The sequence below is a fragment of the Mustelus asterias genome, chromosome 7 (genome assembly GCF_964213995.1).
Source record: "Mustelus asterias chromosome 7, sMusAst1.hap1.1, whole genome shotgun sequence".
NCBI classification, from domain to species: Eukaryota; Metazoa; Chordata; class Chondrichthyes; order Carcharhiniformes; family Triakidae; genus Mustelus; species Mustelus asterias.
Window position 1 is genome coordinate 57,476,321 of NC_135807.1, and position 17,107 is coordinate 57,493,427.

General features: G+C 42.5%; 1 protein-coding gene across 3 annotated transcripts in view; it reads left to right on the top strand.

Moving 5' to 3' along the window:
• The window catches only part of tatdn1 (TatD DNase domain containing 1), a 43,533-nt gene extending 31,537 nt beyond the window's left edge, over positions 1-11,996 (top strand). For all 3 annotated transcript variants that reach the window (XM_078216087.1, XM_078216086.1, XM_078216088.1), the window contains 5 exons: positions 2,866-2,906; positions 5,936-6,012; positions 8,211-8,281; positions 9,324-9,450; positions 10,908-11,996. In XM_078216087.1, the coding sequence (XP_078072213.1) occupies positions 2,866-2,906; positions 5,936-6,012; positions 8,211-8,281; positions 9,324-9,450; positions 10,908-11,010 (419 nt within the window). In that variant the 3' untranslated portion in view covers positions 11,011-11,996. The remainder of the gene's footprint in view (positions 1-2,865; positions 2,907-5,935; positions 6,013-8,210; positions 8,282-9,323; positions 9,451-10,907) is intronic.
• Positions 11,997-17,107: the final 5,111 nt, after the last annotated feature.

A 17,107-nucleotide genomic window follows, 5' to 3' on the forward strand; every position in this document is an offset into this window, starting at 1 on the left:
TCCAGTTTCTGCCGAGTTTTGAAAGAAGCAAGATACGCCTCTGTCTCTCTCACTCTGTCTCTCTCTCACTCTGTCTCTCTCTCACTCTGTCTCTCTCTCACTCTGTCTCTCTCTCACTCTGTCTCTCTCTCTCTCACTCTGTCTCTCTCTCTCTCACTCTGTCTCTCTCTCTCTCACTCTGCCTCTCTCTCACTCTGTCTGTCTCTCTCTCACTCTGTCTCTCTCTCACTCTGTCTCTCTCTCACTCTGTCTCTCTCTCACTCTGTCTCTCTCTCGCTCTCTGTCTCTCTCTCGCTCTCTGTCTCTCTCTCGCTCTCTGTCTCTCTCTCGCTCTCTGTCTCTCTCTCGCTCTCTCTCTCTCTCGCTCTCTCTCTCTCTCGCTCTCTGTCTCTCTCTCGCTCTCTGTCTCTCTCTCGCTCTCTGTCTCTCTCTCGCTCTCTGTCTCTCTCTCGCTCTCTGTCTCTCTCTCGCTCTCTGTCTCTCTCTCGCTCTCTGTCTCTCTCTCGCTCTCTGTCTCTCTCTCGCTCTCTGTCTCTCTCTCGCTCTCTGTCTCTCTCTCGCTCTCTGTCTCTCTCTCGCTCTCTGTCTCTCTCTCGCTCTCTGTCTCTCTCTCGCTCTCTGTCTCTCTCTCGCTCTCTGTCTCTCTCTCGCTCTCTGTCTCTCTCTCGCTCTCTGTCTCTCTCTCGCTCTCTGTCTCTCTCTCGCTCTCTGTCTCTCTCTCGCTCTCTGTCTCTCTCTCGCCCTCTGTCTCTCTCTCGCCCTCTGTCTCTCTCTCGCCCTCTGTCTCTCTCTCGCCCTCTGTCTCTCTCTCGCCCTCTGTCTCTCTCTCGCCCTCTGTCTCTCTCTCGCCCCCTGTCTCTCTCTCGCCCCCTGTGTCTCTCTCGCCCCCTGTCTCTCTCTCGCCCTCTGTCTCTCTCTCGCCCTCTGTCTCTCTCTCGCCCTCTGTCTCTCTCTCGCCCTCTGTCTCTCTCTCGCCCTCTGTCTCTCTCTCGCCTCTGTCTCTCTCTCGCCCTCTGTCTCTCTCTCGCCCTCTGTCTCTCTCTCGCCCTCTGTCTCTCTCTCGCCCTCTGTCTCTCTCTCGCCCTCTGTCTCTCTCTCGCCCTCTGTCTCTCTCTCGCCCTCTGTCTCTCTCTCGCCCTCTGTCTCTCTCTCGCCCTCTGTCTCCCTCTGGCCCTCTGTCTCCCCCTGGCTCTCTGTCTCCCCCTGGCTCTCTCTGTCTCCCCCTGTCTCTCTCTGTCTCCCCCTGGCTCTCTCTGTCTCCCCCTGCCTCTCTCTGTCTCCCCCTGGCTCTCCCCCTGGCTCTCCCCCTGGCTCTCCCCCTGGCTCTCCCCCTGGCTCTCCCCCTGGCTCTCCCCCTGGCTCTCCCCCTGGCTCTCCCTCTGGCTCTCCCTCTGGCTCTCCCTCTGGCTCTCCCTCTGGCTCTCCCTCTGGCTCTCCCTCTGGCTCTCCCTCTGGCTCTCCCTCTGGCTCTCCCTCTGGCTCTCCCTCTGGCTCTCCCTCTGGCTCTCCCTCTGGCTCTCCCTCTGGCTCTCCCTCTGGCTCTCCCTCTGGCTCTCCCTCTGGCTCTCCCTCTGGCTCTCCCTCTGGCTCTCCCTCTGGCTCTCCCTCTGGCTCTCCCTCTGGCTCTCCCTCTGGCTCTCCCTCTGGCTCTCCCTCTGGCTCTCCCTCTGGCTCTCCCTCTGGCTCTCCCTCTGGCTCTCCCTCTGGCTCTCCCTCGGGCTCTCCCTCGGGCTCTCCCTCGGGCTCTCCCTCGGGCTCTCCCTCGGGCTCTCCCTCGGGCTCTCCCTCGGGCTCTCCCTCGGGCTCTCCCTCGGGCTCTCCCTCGGGCTCTCCCTCGGGCTCTCCCTCGGGCTCTCCCTCGGGCTCTCCCTCGGGCTCTCCCTCTGGCTCTCCCTCTGGCTCTCGCTCTGGCTCTCCCTCTGGCTCTCGCTCTGGCTCTCTCGCTCTCTCGCTCTCTCGCTCTCTCGCTCTCTCGCTCTCTCGCTCTCTCGCTCTCTCTGTCTCCAGAAGTGCTCTGAGAACTCTAGGACTAGCAATCTAATTACAAGCAAATAAGCCTATGTTTGCTCACTGATTTTAAGGAGGCGTTTAAATATGTAAGCGGAATATTGCTTGAATTGGAACTCCTATCTTGTCATGTTTAAACATTGTTTAAATGTTTAGTTAAACTGTGTTGTTAAATAGTTGTGGTCTAGTCTAACTTCACAATATAACTTGGGGTTTCTGATCTTTACCCTAACAAATAGTGTAAACAATAAGTTGGCACTGGAGGGGGTGCAGATTAGATTCAGTAGGTTGATTCCGGAGTTTAGGGGGTTGGCTTATGAGGAGAGACTGAGTAGACTGGGGCTATACTCATTGGAATTCAGAAGAATGAGGGGAGATCTTATAGAAACATATAAGATTATGAAGGGAATAGATAACATAGATGCAGGGAAGTTGTTTCCATTGGCTGGTGAAACTAGAACTAGGGGGCATAGCCTCAAAATAAGGGGAACCCGAATTAGGGCTGAGTTGAGGAGGAACTTCTTCACACAAAGGATTGTGAATCTGTGGAATTCCCTGCCCAGTGAAGCAGTTGAGGCTACCTCGTTGAATGTTTTTAAGGCAAAGATGGATACATTTTTGAACAGTAAAGGAATTAAGGGTTATGGTGAGCGGGTGGGTAAGTGGAGCTGAGTCCACAAAAAGATCAGCCATGATCTTATTGAATGGTGGAGCAGGCTCAAGGGGCCAGATGGCCTACTCCTGCTCCTAGTTCTTATGTTCTTATTATGTTTCTGATGCACGTTTTGGGTTGAACAAAAAGACAATGAACATGATCAATAACAACGTTTTTAACTTTTTTATCTGCTTGATTTGTAGATATAATGAAGAGACATATGGACAGATGTGTTGGAGGAGTGGTAAGTCCATACATGAAGCTTAGGTCAATCCCTCTGGCTCATTATAGAGATGATGTGGGGATGCCAGCGTTGGACTGGGGTAAACACAATAAGAAGTCTCACAACACCAGGTTAAAGTCCAACAGGTTTATTTGGTAGCAAAATCCACTAGCTTTCGGAGCGCTGCTCCTTTGTCAGGTAGGTGGGAGTTCTGTTCACGAACAGGGCATATAAAGACACAAACTCAATTTACAAAATAATGGTTGGAATGCGAATCTTTATAGCTAATCAAGTCTTAACGGTACAGACGATGTGAGTGGAGAGAGCGTTAAGCACAGGTTAAAGAGATGTGTATTGTCTCCAGCCAGGACAGTTAGTGAGATTTTGCAAGCCCAGGCAAGTCGTGGGGGTTACAGATAATGTGACATGAACCCAACATCCCGGTAGAGGCTGTCCTCGTGTGCGGATCATCTCACGTAACCATCATCTCACGTGAGAACACCATCCATCAGGTACATGGTACATACTCTTGCAACTCGGCCAGCGTTGTCTACCTGATGCGCTGCAGGAAAGGATGTCCCGAGGCATGGTACATTGCAGACGCTACGACAACGGATGAATGAACACCATTACACAATCACCAGGCAAGAGTGTTCTCTTCCTGTTGGGGAACACTTCACCGGTCACGGGCATTCGGCCTCTGATCTTCGGGTAAGCGTTCTCCAAGGCGGCCTTCACGACACACGACAGCGCAGAGTCGCTAAGCAGAGACTGATAGCCAAGTTCCGCACACATGAGGACGGCCGCAACCGGGATCTTGGGTTCATGTCACATTATCTGTAACCCCCACAACTTGCCTGGGCTTGCAAAATCTCACTAACTGTCCTGTCTGGAGACAATACACATCACTTTAACCTGTGCTAAACGCTCTCTCCACTCACATTGTCTGTACCTTTAAGGCTTGATTACCTATAAAGATTCACATTCCAACCATTATTTTGTAAATTGAGTTTGTGTCTTTATATGCCCTGTTTGTGAACAGAACTCCCACTTACCTGACGAAGGAGCAGCGCTCCGAAAGCTAGTGGATTTTGCTACCAAATAAACCTGTTGGACTTTAACCTGGTGTTGTGAGATTTCTTACTGTCATCATAAAGTATCAGGAAATTGACTATCATCATATGCACCTTCTTGTGCTACGATCTTGCGCTACATTCAGGAATTGTGTAGAAAGTCTCCAAACCAATAAGCAGGTTTACCATTTTTAATTAAGTGGTGGAAATATAAGGTCCAAGTGAATGATAACTTTATGAATACGCAAATAAATTTTGCTGTTCACTCCATGGGTGGTAATGTGATTGAAAGTGGGCTGAGGGTCTCATAGAAATCAATAGAGTGAGAATCTAGTGAGTCTGAGAGGTGGTAATTTGCCAGAGTGGATCACTTATGTGGTGAAAGTGAAAACTTAGCAACTAGACTTTGTAACTCAGCCACCACTACATTCAAATCAAATATGTTTCAGTATGTTAAGTATCTGATCATGTGCAAAAGAAATAACTTGTATTTATATTGTTTCCTCCTTGGGATGTTTCAAAGCGCTTTATGACTAATGGATTATTTTGTAGAAAGATTATTATTAGTGTTGCAGCATAAACAAATCATTTGTAGGTCAGCAAGGTCCAGCAAAAGGAAAACAGATTAATGCCAAGATAATCTGCTTTTCTTAGTGTTGCTTGAGAGAGGAGTGTTGGCAGGCAGGGTCTCTGTTTGACGTCTCATTGGAAATTTGACACCTCGATTCATGCAGCACTCCCTCATTACTGCACTATTGTGTTAGCCTAAACATTGTACTCCAATCTGTAGTGGGCTAAAGCATAGAATGTGTCATCAGAGCAATGATTGTGAGGATCTTTTCTCCCTTTAAATTTGATAAGGTCATGTCTGGTACTTTCTACTTTTGGCAGCCAACAGTTTCAGCTCCCCATTCATTTTTAATGTTACTTAATCTCTGTTGTATTCAAAATTATGATCTTTTCCATGTGGATTTACTTGTCTGCCCAAGCTTTCATGCACCTTCCCTCTTACTCCATTTTTAAAATTCATTCTTGGAATGTGGGTGTTGCTGGCTGGGCCTAATTGCATCCCTAATTGCTCTTGAACTGAGTTTCAGAGGCACTTAAGAGTGAATCACATTGCTGTGGATCCGGAGTCACATGTAGGTCTTAGCAGATAAGGATGGCAGATTTCCTTCCCTAAAGGACATTAATGAACTAGATGGGTTTTTACAACAATTAATCACAGACTTTCAATTTCAGATTTTTATTGAATTCAAATTTCGCCATCTGCCATGATGGGATTTGAATCCAGGACACCAGAGGATTATCGGGGTCTCTGGATAATTAGTCCAGCAAAAATACCAGTACGCCACCACTGTCTCCTCATAGCTTATGATATGATAACACTTTGGGAGGCAGCAGGCCCCAAAAATAGGATTGAATCCACACTCTTTGTGTTATTCTGCACCACGCTATCGACATCGAGCCAACTGACCTCGCCAGTTCCTTTTATGTACAGTCCTTTTTATGTATCTTACATCATCAGTTTATTTTTTCTCAACTTCCTGTTTTGCCAACTTCCTTTCTCCATTGATCCTCAGTCTGTCTTTACAGATTAAATATTGCTTTTGTTTTCTTATTTTTGAAACCTTTGCAAATGACATATAGATCACCTGCCCAATCTTTGCGACCTTGCAGAATGCTTAAGTTGTCAAAACTGAAACTTGATTTAAGCCTCTGCTAATGTGGTCAGACAGTGCTATTTTGCTGTGTTAGCTGATGCTGAGATGGGAGGTTTAGAGTAACAAATACTCTCAGAATTATTTCATCATATTTCTATCTTTATTGTAATTATAATTTATTGCCTCATAAAAGCAAGCACTTCATAGTTAGTGGACTTTATAAACAAGAATTATTAAAGGGCGATCTGTGAGTTTCATAAATCAATTTTTAAAGCCTCTTTCTGTGCTGTAAAAGTCTGATGATTTTCTTTAGGTGCATTCTTTCGATGGTACAAAAGAAGAAGCTGCTGCACTTGTAGAATTGGGTCTCTATATTGGTATTAATGGTTGGTAAGTTTGATTTTACAGTTTCAGTTGTGGTTAATATGAAGTTGTGGCCTTCAAAGTATGTGAAGCATACATGGTCACTGAGCTGAAAAGCACTTTACTCTTGCAATTTTGCTAATGCAGAGAATACATGTCCAAACAGCTTGTTATGATTCAGAATTTCTACACGTGCAACAGAAGAGTTCCCTCAATCCAAGTTCAAGATTCATTCTCTTTCCCCATGCACTGACAAACTGCCATCTCTCTTCCTCGATCCCTCACCAAGCACAGAACTTGGAGGGCTGGAGAAAGTTAAACGGAGATGGTTAGGGGTAAGACCGTGGAGGAATTGAAGATAATACCAGATCAGTAGCCAATATAGGTCAGTGAGCAATGGGTGAATGTGAATTGGTGTGAGTTAAGATACAAGTAGCTGAGTTTTGGATGAACTTTTAGGCTACAAGGTGGGAGGGCTGGTGAGGAATGCATTGCAATAGTCAAGTCTAGAGTTAACAAAGGCATGGATGAACCTTTCAGCTGCAGATGAGCAGAGTTGGAGTTAGGTGATGTTATGTAGGTAGAAATAAGCATTCATGGTGTTGGAATAGAGGTGTGGTTGGGTGCTCACCCTAGGATCAAATAGGACACCAATGTTGCAAACAATCAGGTTCAACTTCAGACTGTCATTGGGGAGAGGGGGTGGGGTTGGTCACTAGGGAATGGAGTTTATGGTGAGGACCAAAGACAATGGCTTTCTTTTTTCAGTGTTTAAGCGGACTGACACAATCTATCCACCGAGTTACATGAATAACATCAATGGCAATCTGCTATTTTTTTAATTAAACTAATAGAAGTATCCTTTATTGGCAAAACAATGGATTCTTGTTTGCTGTGTCTTTTATCCCTTGGGTTTTTTACTGATTGTTCTGTATGAGGGTAATTAATATTCAAACAGGTCAGTAATTAGAAACTGGACTAACTTATATTATCCAATCGTGAGAAATTATAGGATGACTGAATATGCTAATATTCCAAGAAAGTAGACCCTTAACAGGAATTATTGTTGTATTTTTTAATCTAGAGGATTGGAGCAACAGCATTTGTGCAGCAAATTAAACAAAGTTTCAGTGGTTATAGGCATTTGATTGACTCTTCTTGCACACAAGTTGTGTACTTGTAACAAGATGAGAACTGTGCTTGCAAGAAATTATCTGGTTTCAAATGGTTCATAACAAATTCTAAAGGGTCTGATGGAATCAATTTTCAACTATTTTTCTCATCGCAGCTTCCAAAATTTATATCCATTTCTCCTCTAGCTCTGAAGATTAAAGGAAAAACTTGCTCACTCCTTACCTTATCCAACTTAGCCGATGTTTAAAAATTAAAGCAAATTGTTCAACTTATCATCCTCCAGACTGGGTAGATTTAAGACAGAATGATTTTGTCAGTATTTTTGGAAGTCCAATGTTAACACCCTCATTTGCACAGATTTAAGATGTTGTTTAATTGCAGCTTTAATTCTTGGATATAATTTTCATTATAGATAGTATTCAACAAAATGTAATTTGATAAATAAAGGCAGAGTTGGTGATTTGTTAATTTTTGCTGGCAGCAGCCAGTAAAATAAATGTAGACGAGAACCATAACTTGCAGCTAAATCGACTGTTCTAGTCAGAACTTATCCTTTTTGTAATTAAAACTTCTGATCTTTTCACAATGTTAATCAGTATCTTTAACTTAGCGAATAAGTTGAGTCAATCACAGTTTAATAAAGACAAATCTTTTACTTTGTGTGGAGCTCAAATTTTCTTCCAGTTTTACTTTTTATTTAAAGAACTTCTTTAATGGAAGAAGCAATTGAAATATTAGAATGTACACTGTCATGACTACTCCTTCAGCGAAAATTTCCTTTTGCAGCTCAAGTTGGTGGGTATATTTGTGATTAATGGGCTGTGAATGGGAAAATTCAAGCAGAATATGAATAGATTTTAATTAATAAAGTGGTACATGATAGTGAGCATGCACCATGTCTAGAAATAGAGGAAAGCTAGAGGAGGAGTTTAAGTACCAGCAATGTTAATTATATTGATACAGCTGCACTCATTAAATAATTTGAATCATCTCTGTTAAAATTAAAATCTATCATATTTCTAAATATTCTAAATGAGTGGACTCTCAATTCTTAAAACTGTATGCACTAATTGCAAATTTGATTCTTTCAGCTCCTTAAAAACGGAATCCAATCTTGAAGCCATGAAATCTATCCCAAGTGAACGGCTGATGATAGAGACTGGTAAGTTATATGTTCAGAGTTACCCAAGATGTAACCAGCAATAGAATGTTGAATTTCTATTCCGAGAGCTAAGTGCAAAGATTAGCTGACATATCTGTTTACCTGCAGTGACTACTTCCAGTAAACTGGAGAGGGGGGGAGGGAAAGAGAGAGGGAGGGATGTGGCTGGCTGCTGGGTAGGCCAGCATTTATTACCCATTTGAGGTGGTCGTGGTGAGTGGCCTTCTTGAAACATGGCAGTCCGTGTGATGCAGTCATACTCTCAGAATAAGGGAGAAGCCATTTGGCACTGAAATTAAGGGAAGTTTCTTCACTCAGAGGGTTGCAGTTCTCTACCCCAAAGTGTTATGAATGTTCAGCCATTGAATATATTCAAAACCGCGATCGATACATTTTTGGACTTTAAGGGAATTGAGAGTTTTGGGGATAGGGTGGGAAAGTGGAGGTAGAAGATTAGCCATGATCCAAGTTTAAATTTATTTATTAGTGTCACAAGTAGGCTTACATTAACACTGCTATGAAGTTATTGTGAAAATCCCCTGGTCACCACCCTCCAGCGCCTGTTTTGGTACACTGAGGAAGAATTTAGCAGGAAACCCACGCAGACGGGAGAACGTGCAGACTCTGCACAGACAATGACCCAAGCTAGGAATCGAACCCTGGTGCTGTGAGGCAGCAGTGTCACTGTGCTGCCCGAATGTGGCCAATGGGCCATATGGCCTACTCCTGTTCCTTATGAGTGTTCTTGCATCTGGTATATTTAGGGTTGGATGCAGTGCCAAGCTCTTTCAGAACAACCACAATAATATGCCTCAACACCAACCACAAAAAGGCATCTACCACTGCATCCTTATGGCTAAATTAAAGAAAAATTCTCTTCATACAGCATCTTTACTGCAGAAGTGAAAGGATCTTTCTAAAACTTTTTTTAAAAATTGTGTTTGGATAATCTAATCAAGAGGATCTTGTTCTGAGCAGATGTCTTGTTTGCTTGTAGCTCGTCAAAAGACGTTTATGTAATTATTTATTTATATTTGAAAAGATGCACCATGGTGTGGAATAAAGAACACACATGCAGGTGCTAAATTTGTGACAACAACCTTTCAAACGAAGAAGAAGTGGGAAGAAGGATACTGCCTCAAGGACAGGAATGAGCCATGCCATATTATGTGAGTACCAAGGAGAATTCCCACATAGCTTATTCAAATGTATGGTGCCTATTTATTTTGTCGAGAGTATCTCTCACTATGATTATTATAAAGGAGGTACTGTTAGTCATATTTCCAAGGCACTACGTTCTTCATCATGCTTCATCAGCCAGATCGTACTTTGGCATTCAGTTGCATCACTTTGTTGCCTCGATAGATAATATTTAGTTTCCTTCCCTGTCCCTCATTCAAGGTCTAATGCAATGCACTGGACACAATGCATAAATTACTAAATCTACAGTCAACAGTTATTTCTTAAGTTTACTTTATAGCCTGTGTAGCTTAAAATTATTTCTAATTATCTGATCCAGAGAATCCTAGTGTGTACTGGTTTAGCTATTTCAGGTAGTTTAAGCAGTTGTTTGAGTGAGATTATCTGCTGCTAAGTCCTTTCAGGCAGCCACTAGTGCTAAACAAGTGATAGGTTGCTGAAGCTCAAGCGGCATCTACAATACCTGCTCAAATGGTGGAATTGACCAGACCACTGCATGCTTCAGCTCACTATAGGTGAATAAAGCTTTCACCTCAGTCTGTACCAACAGGAATACTTTCCATAATTATAGTTAGAGGAGAAATATGAAATCTTAGATAGTTAGTATAATGACAGAGAGGAAGTACTGGGGGGAACTGACATCCTTGATGGTGGATAAATTACCAGGGCCAGATGGATTGGTCCTCGGCTGTTAAAGAAGCCAGAGAGGAAATAACAGATGCTCTGAGGATTATTTTCCAACCCTCACTATGTGCAGGCAAGATACCAGAGGATTGGAAGTTAATGAACATTGTACAATTATTTAAAGGGTGCAAGGGATAAACCAGATAATTAATTATTGGCTGATCAGATTATTGGAATCATTTCTGAGAAATAGAAAAAAAACACTTCTCCCCCACTCCGTCAGAATTTGTAATTAGTGATCAGAAGAGGATTTGTGGAGAAACTGGCTGAGAGTGATCACTTCCTGACTGTTACTTCAGTGAGAAGAGTTGAAGTTCTGAACTCAAATCCCTGGGCTGATGATACTTAACATATGAAATTCAAATCTGACTTGACTATAAAGATCTAAACAGATCGCCTGGCCATTGAAAATGATAAGCAAATAGCGTTCAGGCTCTCCTGCCTGAGCCTTTCCCCATACTTATTGATACACCCCCAAATCCCTGTCAACGAGCTTCTCTGCCACCAGCTTGTCATTGGTTCTAATCCCAAGGATTCAGAGACAAAAATGCTCAGGAAGCTTGTGTTAGTTAAACTCGGGAACTGAACTTTTCAATTTCATGTACATGAATATTCAGATTGTCACCACAATTTGCTGTTCTGCTGCAGGAATTTAACTTCTAAACCAGCAAAACATTGCTAAGTTGTTCAGTGTAAACAGTTGGTTAACATTAGTCCCGACTAATTATTTTTTCTTTAATAGTCAAGTATTGGAGATAATGGCAGCGGTGCGAGAAGAGGACACGCGTGAACTGAGCAACACCATGTACAATAATACTGTGAAGGTGTTCTTTCCTAATAGTTGATCAACAAGGATATCATTCTAATGTTTTAAATCTAAATATCTTAAAAGGCAGCTGGCAGTGACACCCATTTCCAGAGGTGGTACTACCTACTTTATTCTGTTGTTCATATTGGATTTTGAACTCAACGCATGAGCTACTATAGAGTCGCTATAAATTTACCTCCATCATTGCCATACGTTTTGTTAAAAGTGAGTGAAATTTGTTCACATTGGTAACAAGGGGAGATCCTGTTCCAAAGTTGAAATTTAGATGGGGAAAATTTGACTGTCCCCGAGATGCATGGATGGCAGTTTCTCTCCTATGCTTACCTGAACATATCCAAAAGTATAATTAAACTGACATAATATTCACTAAAGAACCTTAAAGTAGGATTTTTAAAAGTATATAGTACCTCAGTATACAAAATTAGTATATTATACTTATTGTTATGTTTGTTGATTGCTTACAACTTTGTTATAATACATCTCTGGCACAGAGATCAGTATTGATTAGATATTTAGCTCTTATTTTGCAAATAATAAAATGGTTACAGATAAATTATGGTTGACTTGTTTGATTTGGACCAGGGTGAGTGGCATAGTCCAGAACAAACAAGGAATTGCACAATATTATGCAATTCTGATCACTTTTAGCACATATATGTATTATAATCTTGAGATGTATTGCAAAACCTCATGAGCAGACCATTGTGGTTTAAGATTGTGAATATATAGATGAAGATGCTATATTACAATTTTGTTCTAGTGCACATTGAGACAAAAATATAAATGTTTGATCAAGATGTGGAGCAATTATCATGTATAAAATCCATGTTAATGCCCAACATTGGGACAAAAGTACTTCTGGAATGTTGATGTATGGGAATTGATTACGAGATTGATATGATAATCATTTGTTTGAAAATAAAGCTCTGTGCTTAACACTGACACATTGTGTTCAAAACATTTGTTTGATAATAAAATATGCACTTGCATACTTAAAGCATTCTCCTGTGTTCAAAATCTCGAATTGCATCTACATGTTCAATGAAAACTACTATCATATTTTGAAAAAAATATTCTTTGACATTATGAAAAAGCACCATATAATTTAAAGTTCTATTACATTTCTCAAACGTCCCAAAAGGCATATACAATTGTTCAGCAGTGAACAAATAGCATCAGGCTTTCATTGCACTTGAACTTCCCATAACATCAGTGTGTGAAGACACAGCACCCTCTGCAGGTGAGCTGGGGTCTGTATGAACAGAGCAAAAAAATTCCTTAACTAATTAGATTGAAGAACTGTTAATGAGCAATACAGTCTAAAGCACAGGTGAGTTTGAGGGTGGGATTTTACAGCCTTGCTCATTCCGAAACCGTAAAATCCCACCCGAGCTCAATGGGCCTTTCCATTGTCCGTTCTTCACCCTCTCCGATTCCTGTGGCGGGCGGGACGGTAAAATTCTGGGCTGAATATCGGTGCAAAAAGCAATATCAGGAAGGAGAGAAAGATGACAAAGGGTCATCCAGACTCAAAAGATTAGCGCTGTCCTCTTCCCACAGATGCTGTCAGACCTGCTGAGACTTTCCAGCATTTTCTGTTTGATTCCAGCACCCACAGTCAATTGCTTTACTTGGGGAAAGAAAGATTGTTTTAGGAGTGAAGTATAAAATACACAATTTTTCAAAATATTAAAATCTGAAGGAATAAAATTCCACATTTGTAAAGTTAATTTTCAGTGCTAGAAAATTTGACTAATTAAGATTCATCACACTATGCACTATCACACTATTCATCCCCCATGCAAGGCTTCTAGAAAAAGTGAGAGGGCGTGGCATCCAAGGGGCTGCTGCCCTGTGGATCCAGAACTGGCTTGCCCAAAGGAGGCAGAGTGTGTGGAGATGGGTCATTTTCTAAATGGAGGTCGGTCATCAGTGGTGTGCCCCAGGGATCTGTTCTGGGACCCTTGCTGTTTGTCATTTTCATAAATGACCTGGATGGGGAAGTGGAGGGATGGGTTGGTAAGTTTGCCGACGACACGAAGGTTGGTGGGGTTGTGGATAGTCTGGAGGGATGTCAGAGGGACATAGATAGGATGCAAGACTGGGCAGAGAAGTAGCAGATGGACTTCAACCCAGATAAATGCATAGTGGTCCATTTTGGCAGGTCAAATGGGATGAAGGAGTACAATATAAAGGGAAAGACTCTTAGTGCGGTAGAGGATCAGAAGGACCTTGGGGTCTGGGTCCATAGGACTCTAAAATTGGCCCCGCAGGTGGAGGAGGTGGTTAAGAAGGCATATGGTGTGCTGGCCTTTATCAATCGAGGGATTGAGTTTAGGAGTCTGGGGATAATGATGCAGCTATATAAGACCCACGTCAGACCCCACTTGGAGTACTGTGCTCAGTTCTGGTCGCCTCATTACAGGAAGGATGTGGAAAAGATTGAAAGGGTGCAGAGGAGATTTACAAGGATGTTGCCTGGATTGAGTGGCATGCCTTATGAGGATAGGCTGGGGGAGCTCAGTCTTTTCTCCTTGGAGAGACGTAGGATGAGAGGAGACCTAATAGAGGTATATAAGATGTTGAGAGGCATAGATCGGGTGGACTCTGAGGCTTTTTCCCAGGGTGGAAATGGCTGCTACGAGAGGACACAGGTTTAAGGTGCTGGGGTGTAGGTACAGGGGAAATGTTAGGGGGAAGTTTTTCACAGAGGGTGGTGGGTGAGTGGAATCGGCTGCCGTCAGTGGTGGTGGAGGCAAACTCAATAGGGTCTTTTAAGAGACTCCTGGATGAGTACATGGGACTTAATAGGATGGAGGGTTATAGGTAGGCCTAAAAGGTAGGGATATGTTCGGCACAACTTGTGGGGCTGAAGGGCCTGTTTTTGTGCTGTCGTTTTCTATGTTTCTACACTATTAAAAGGGTACTTACAATCAAATGGACAAAGACCTAACTTTTACTGATGTGTTTAGTGGGTATATATCACAAATACAGGCAACTTCACATCACTCCCATGTATTTCATTGGTGGGATACCTTCTTCTGAAGCTACAGGACAATTTGAAAGCAATCTTTTGTTCAAACACATTTAAAAATTGCAGTATGATTTCCTTAGAGAACAATCCCATCAAACTGGAAGTTGGCAAATGTAATACCGCTTTTCAAAAGAGAGAGAGAAAATGGGAAACTGCAGGCCAGTTACCCTATCAGCCATTGAGAAAATGCTGATATCCATTATTAAGGAATCCTTTAACAATTTGATTGGAAATATATACTATGATTAGAACAAGGCAACATGGTTTTACAAAAGGGAAATCCTGTTTGGAAAAAAATTTAGTATATTTTGAGTAACTAGTAGGGTAGGTAGAAGAGAACTAGTAGATTTATTACACCTGGATTTCCAAAAGACATGACATTTGTTAAAGTGCCACACAAAAGGTTAATAGGTAAAATGGTAATATATTAACGTGGACAGACAATTGGTTAACAAAGCGAGGTGGAAAGATAAGCTGTGGGGAGGACACAGGCTGCAAAGTAATAGACAAGTTAAATGAGCAGGCAACAAGATGGCCAATGGAGTATAGTGTTGGCAAATGTGAAGTTATTTACTTTGGTTGTAAGAATAAAAAAGCAGACTTTTTTAAAAGATGTAAAACTTGTAAATGTTGATGTTCAAAGAGACTTGGGTGTACTCGTACAAGGAAGCAGGATGTTAGCATGCAGGTGTTGGAGTAAAATTGAGACTGTTCAAGCCATTATTGTGACTTTAAAACTAATTAAGCCATCATTGTGAATGTAAAACTCTTTAAGACAAGAAAAGTTATGTATGTAACTTTTGCACTCTGGTTAACCACAAACAGTCGAGCCTTGACTCAGTGACAAGCTGGGGTGAGCTATGTCTCATTTTAGTGTAAAAATGCAAAGCAAGCAGGAATGGTCAGACAGCAAAGGACAGAAATAGGTACCTCAGGGGCAGATGGCCTGAAAGGGGAACTCGAACAGTGAGGTATTTTCAACGAAATGTGATTGGGAGTTATTGATAACTATTGTCAAGGGGCACAATTGGCCAAAGTATGTAACCGCGTACGGCTTGATGCAAAACTGCTGATGTTTGCGATGTTTTAACGTATATAAATGCACTTGCTGCCAAGCCAGATTGAGGAACTCTGCCCAGAGATCCTCCCGAAGCTTCGATTTAATAAACTGCATGCTGAATCTCAAGTCTGATCTCAGAGCGGTGACTTTTCCCACAACAAATGGCGTAGTTGGCAGGATCTGTATTGCTGGTAAGTCCGATCGGAAACCGGAATAGAGATCATTGAATCTGTAGGAGTCAGACTGAGTCAACGGTGTAGTTTTCTGGGGTAAAATTCGGGGAAGTTGTGACATAGTGATAAGGGATAGTGATAAGTAACGGTGACTTGTGCTGATTGACAAGAGGACAAGGTAGTGCCTGTCTCTGAGCTCACCTTAGATCGGACGTTAAGAGGGAAAATTCCCCACGCTATGGTCAGGTATTGAAGAGGTAAAGAGACACCAAGGGCACTTAGGATTGTGAGGCACAAGTGGCAGAAGGCAGCTAACAACAAACTCTGTAGTGGTGAAGAACGCAGAGTTTTGTCTTTGTGTATTTAAGGTTATATAAGTTGGGTTGGTAGTCTACCGGTTAAGTTGTAACGTAGCATGCGAAGGAATTGATCACTCCTTACTTTGAGCTGGACTCCGGTGGAAGAAACACATTACAGAGAAGGTAATCGTGGCCGGGAGTACGTGAGTATAAAAAACGGTGGGAAGAAACACGTTACTAAGAGAGTAATTGTGGCCGTATAGGGAAGCAAACCCTAGAGAGGGAACGTAGGAGTCTATAGGATGACATGAGGAAATGAAGTGGGAAACCCAGGCTCACTTATCGACCGACAGGCATTCGTTGATGAGAGAGATGCCAAAAGATGGCTGGGATGCTTCTCAGACCTTAGAAGAAAAAGAGTAAGATGAAAAAACGGGAGTGTTATTAGTCCACCAGTTAGATGGTCTAATTGGACAAGTAAAGGATTTGACCAAAAGGTGGAATAAAGACAAGGATAAAATTAAGGACTTGGAATCCAAAATTGGAGAAATAGAGAATGAGAACATGGCAAAAATTAACTAGACATCAGAATCAGGGAATCAGAAAAACGAAATCAGGCATTAGAAAACAACCCACAGCCTATAACCTCTGGGGACCTCCCCCCCCCCCACCCCCGTACACGACCTCTCAGGAGATGTTACAACAAGGTTATCATTAGTGGAGACACCTGTGCCTGTATAGGTATGCAAGGCAGAGGTGTCTGGAAACCAGTTGAAAGAATAAACTGGTACCAATCGGAAAACATGTACAACAGAACAGTTAAGAGGGGAGTAAAGGGTTAAACACCCGCAGGCTGAGAGTTTCCCTCTCGACAAGGGAAAGAGAGCGAGGGGGGTGAAAGTGTGCGATCGAGAGCCACATGTGGTGGAATAGGGTATAGCAGATCAATGTTTAATAAACTATTACATTTTACAATCGTGCATTACATTACAGTTGAAGAGTTGTAAGGAGAATTAACCATTTGAGAAATAATTAATTATGCACTCATCTTGAGCTTAAACCGGAGAGTCTGTGAGAAAGTGTAAACGTCGTAATTAGTAGAGATCTTTAATAGTGATGAACATAAATGGATTTTTTGGATCAGGCTTTTGTTACAAAATGTACTCTTGATAGAATTGACAATGAAAAAGATAAATGGAAAGAATTACTCCTGCGTATTTGAAGTGATGATTAATCACTTGTTTATGTTCAGTTGAGTGAACTTACCCCTCCGCCTCTCTGCTGAAACGAGCAGAGACCTAATCCGCGACAGGAAATTTGTGTAATATGACTTGCAGTAATCTTAAGATATAGAATCAAAACTTAACAGAGAAGGGAGTTACAGAAGGGCCAAATGGGAGGCCGTCCTCCTACCTCCCAGCAAATCAGTCATAATAGTAAGAGATACAGGAGATAACCCAGCAGAAGGAATTTTGGATACAGGGGAACCACATAACTGTGGGGACGTAGATGCGGATACAGAAGAAGGTAGGATAAAGGATGTACCT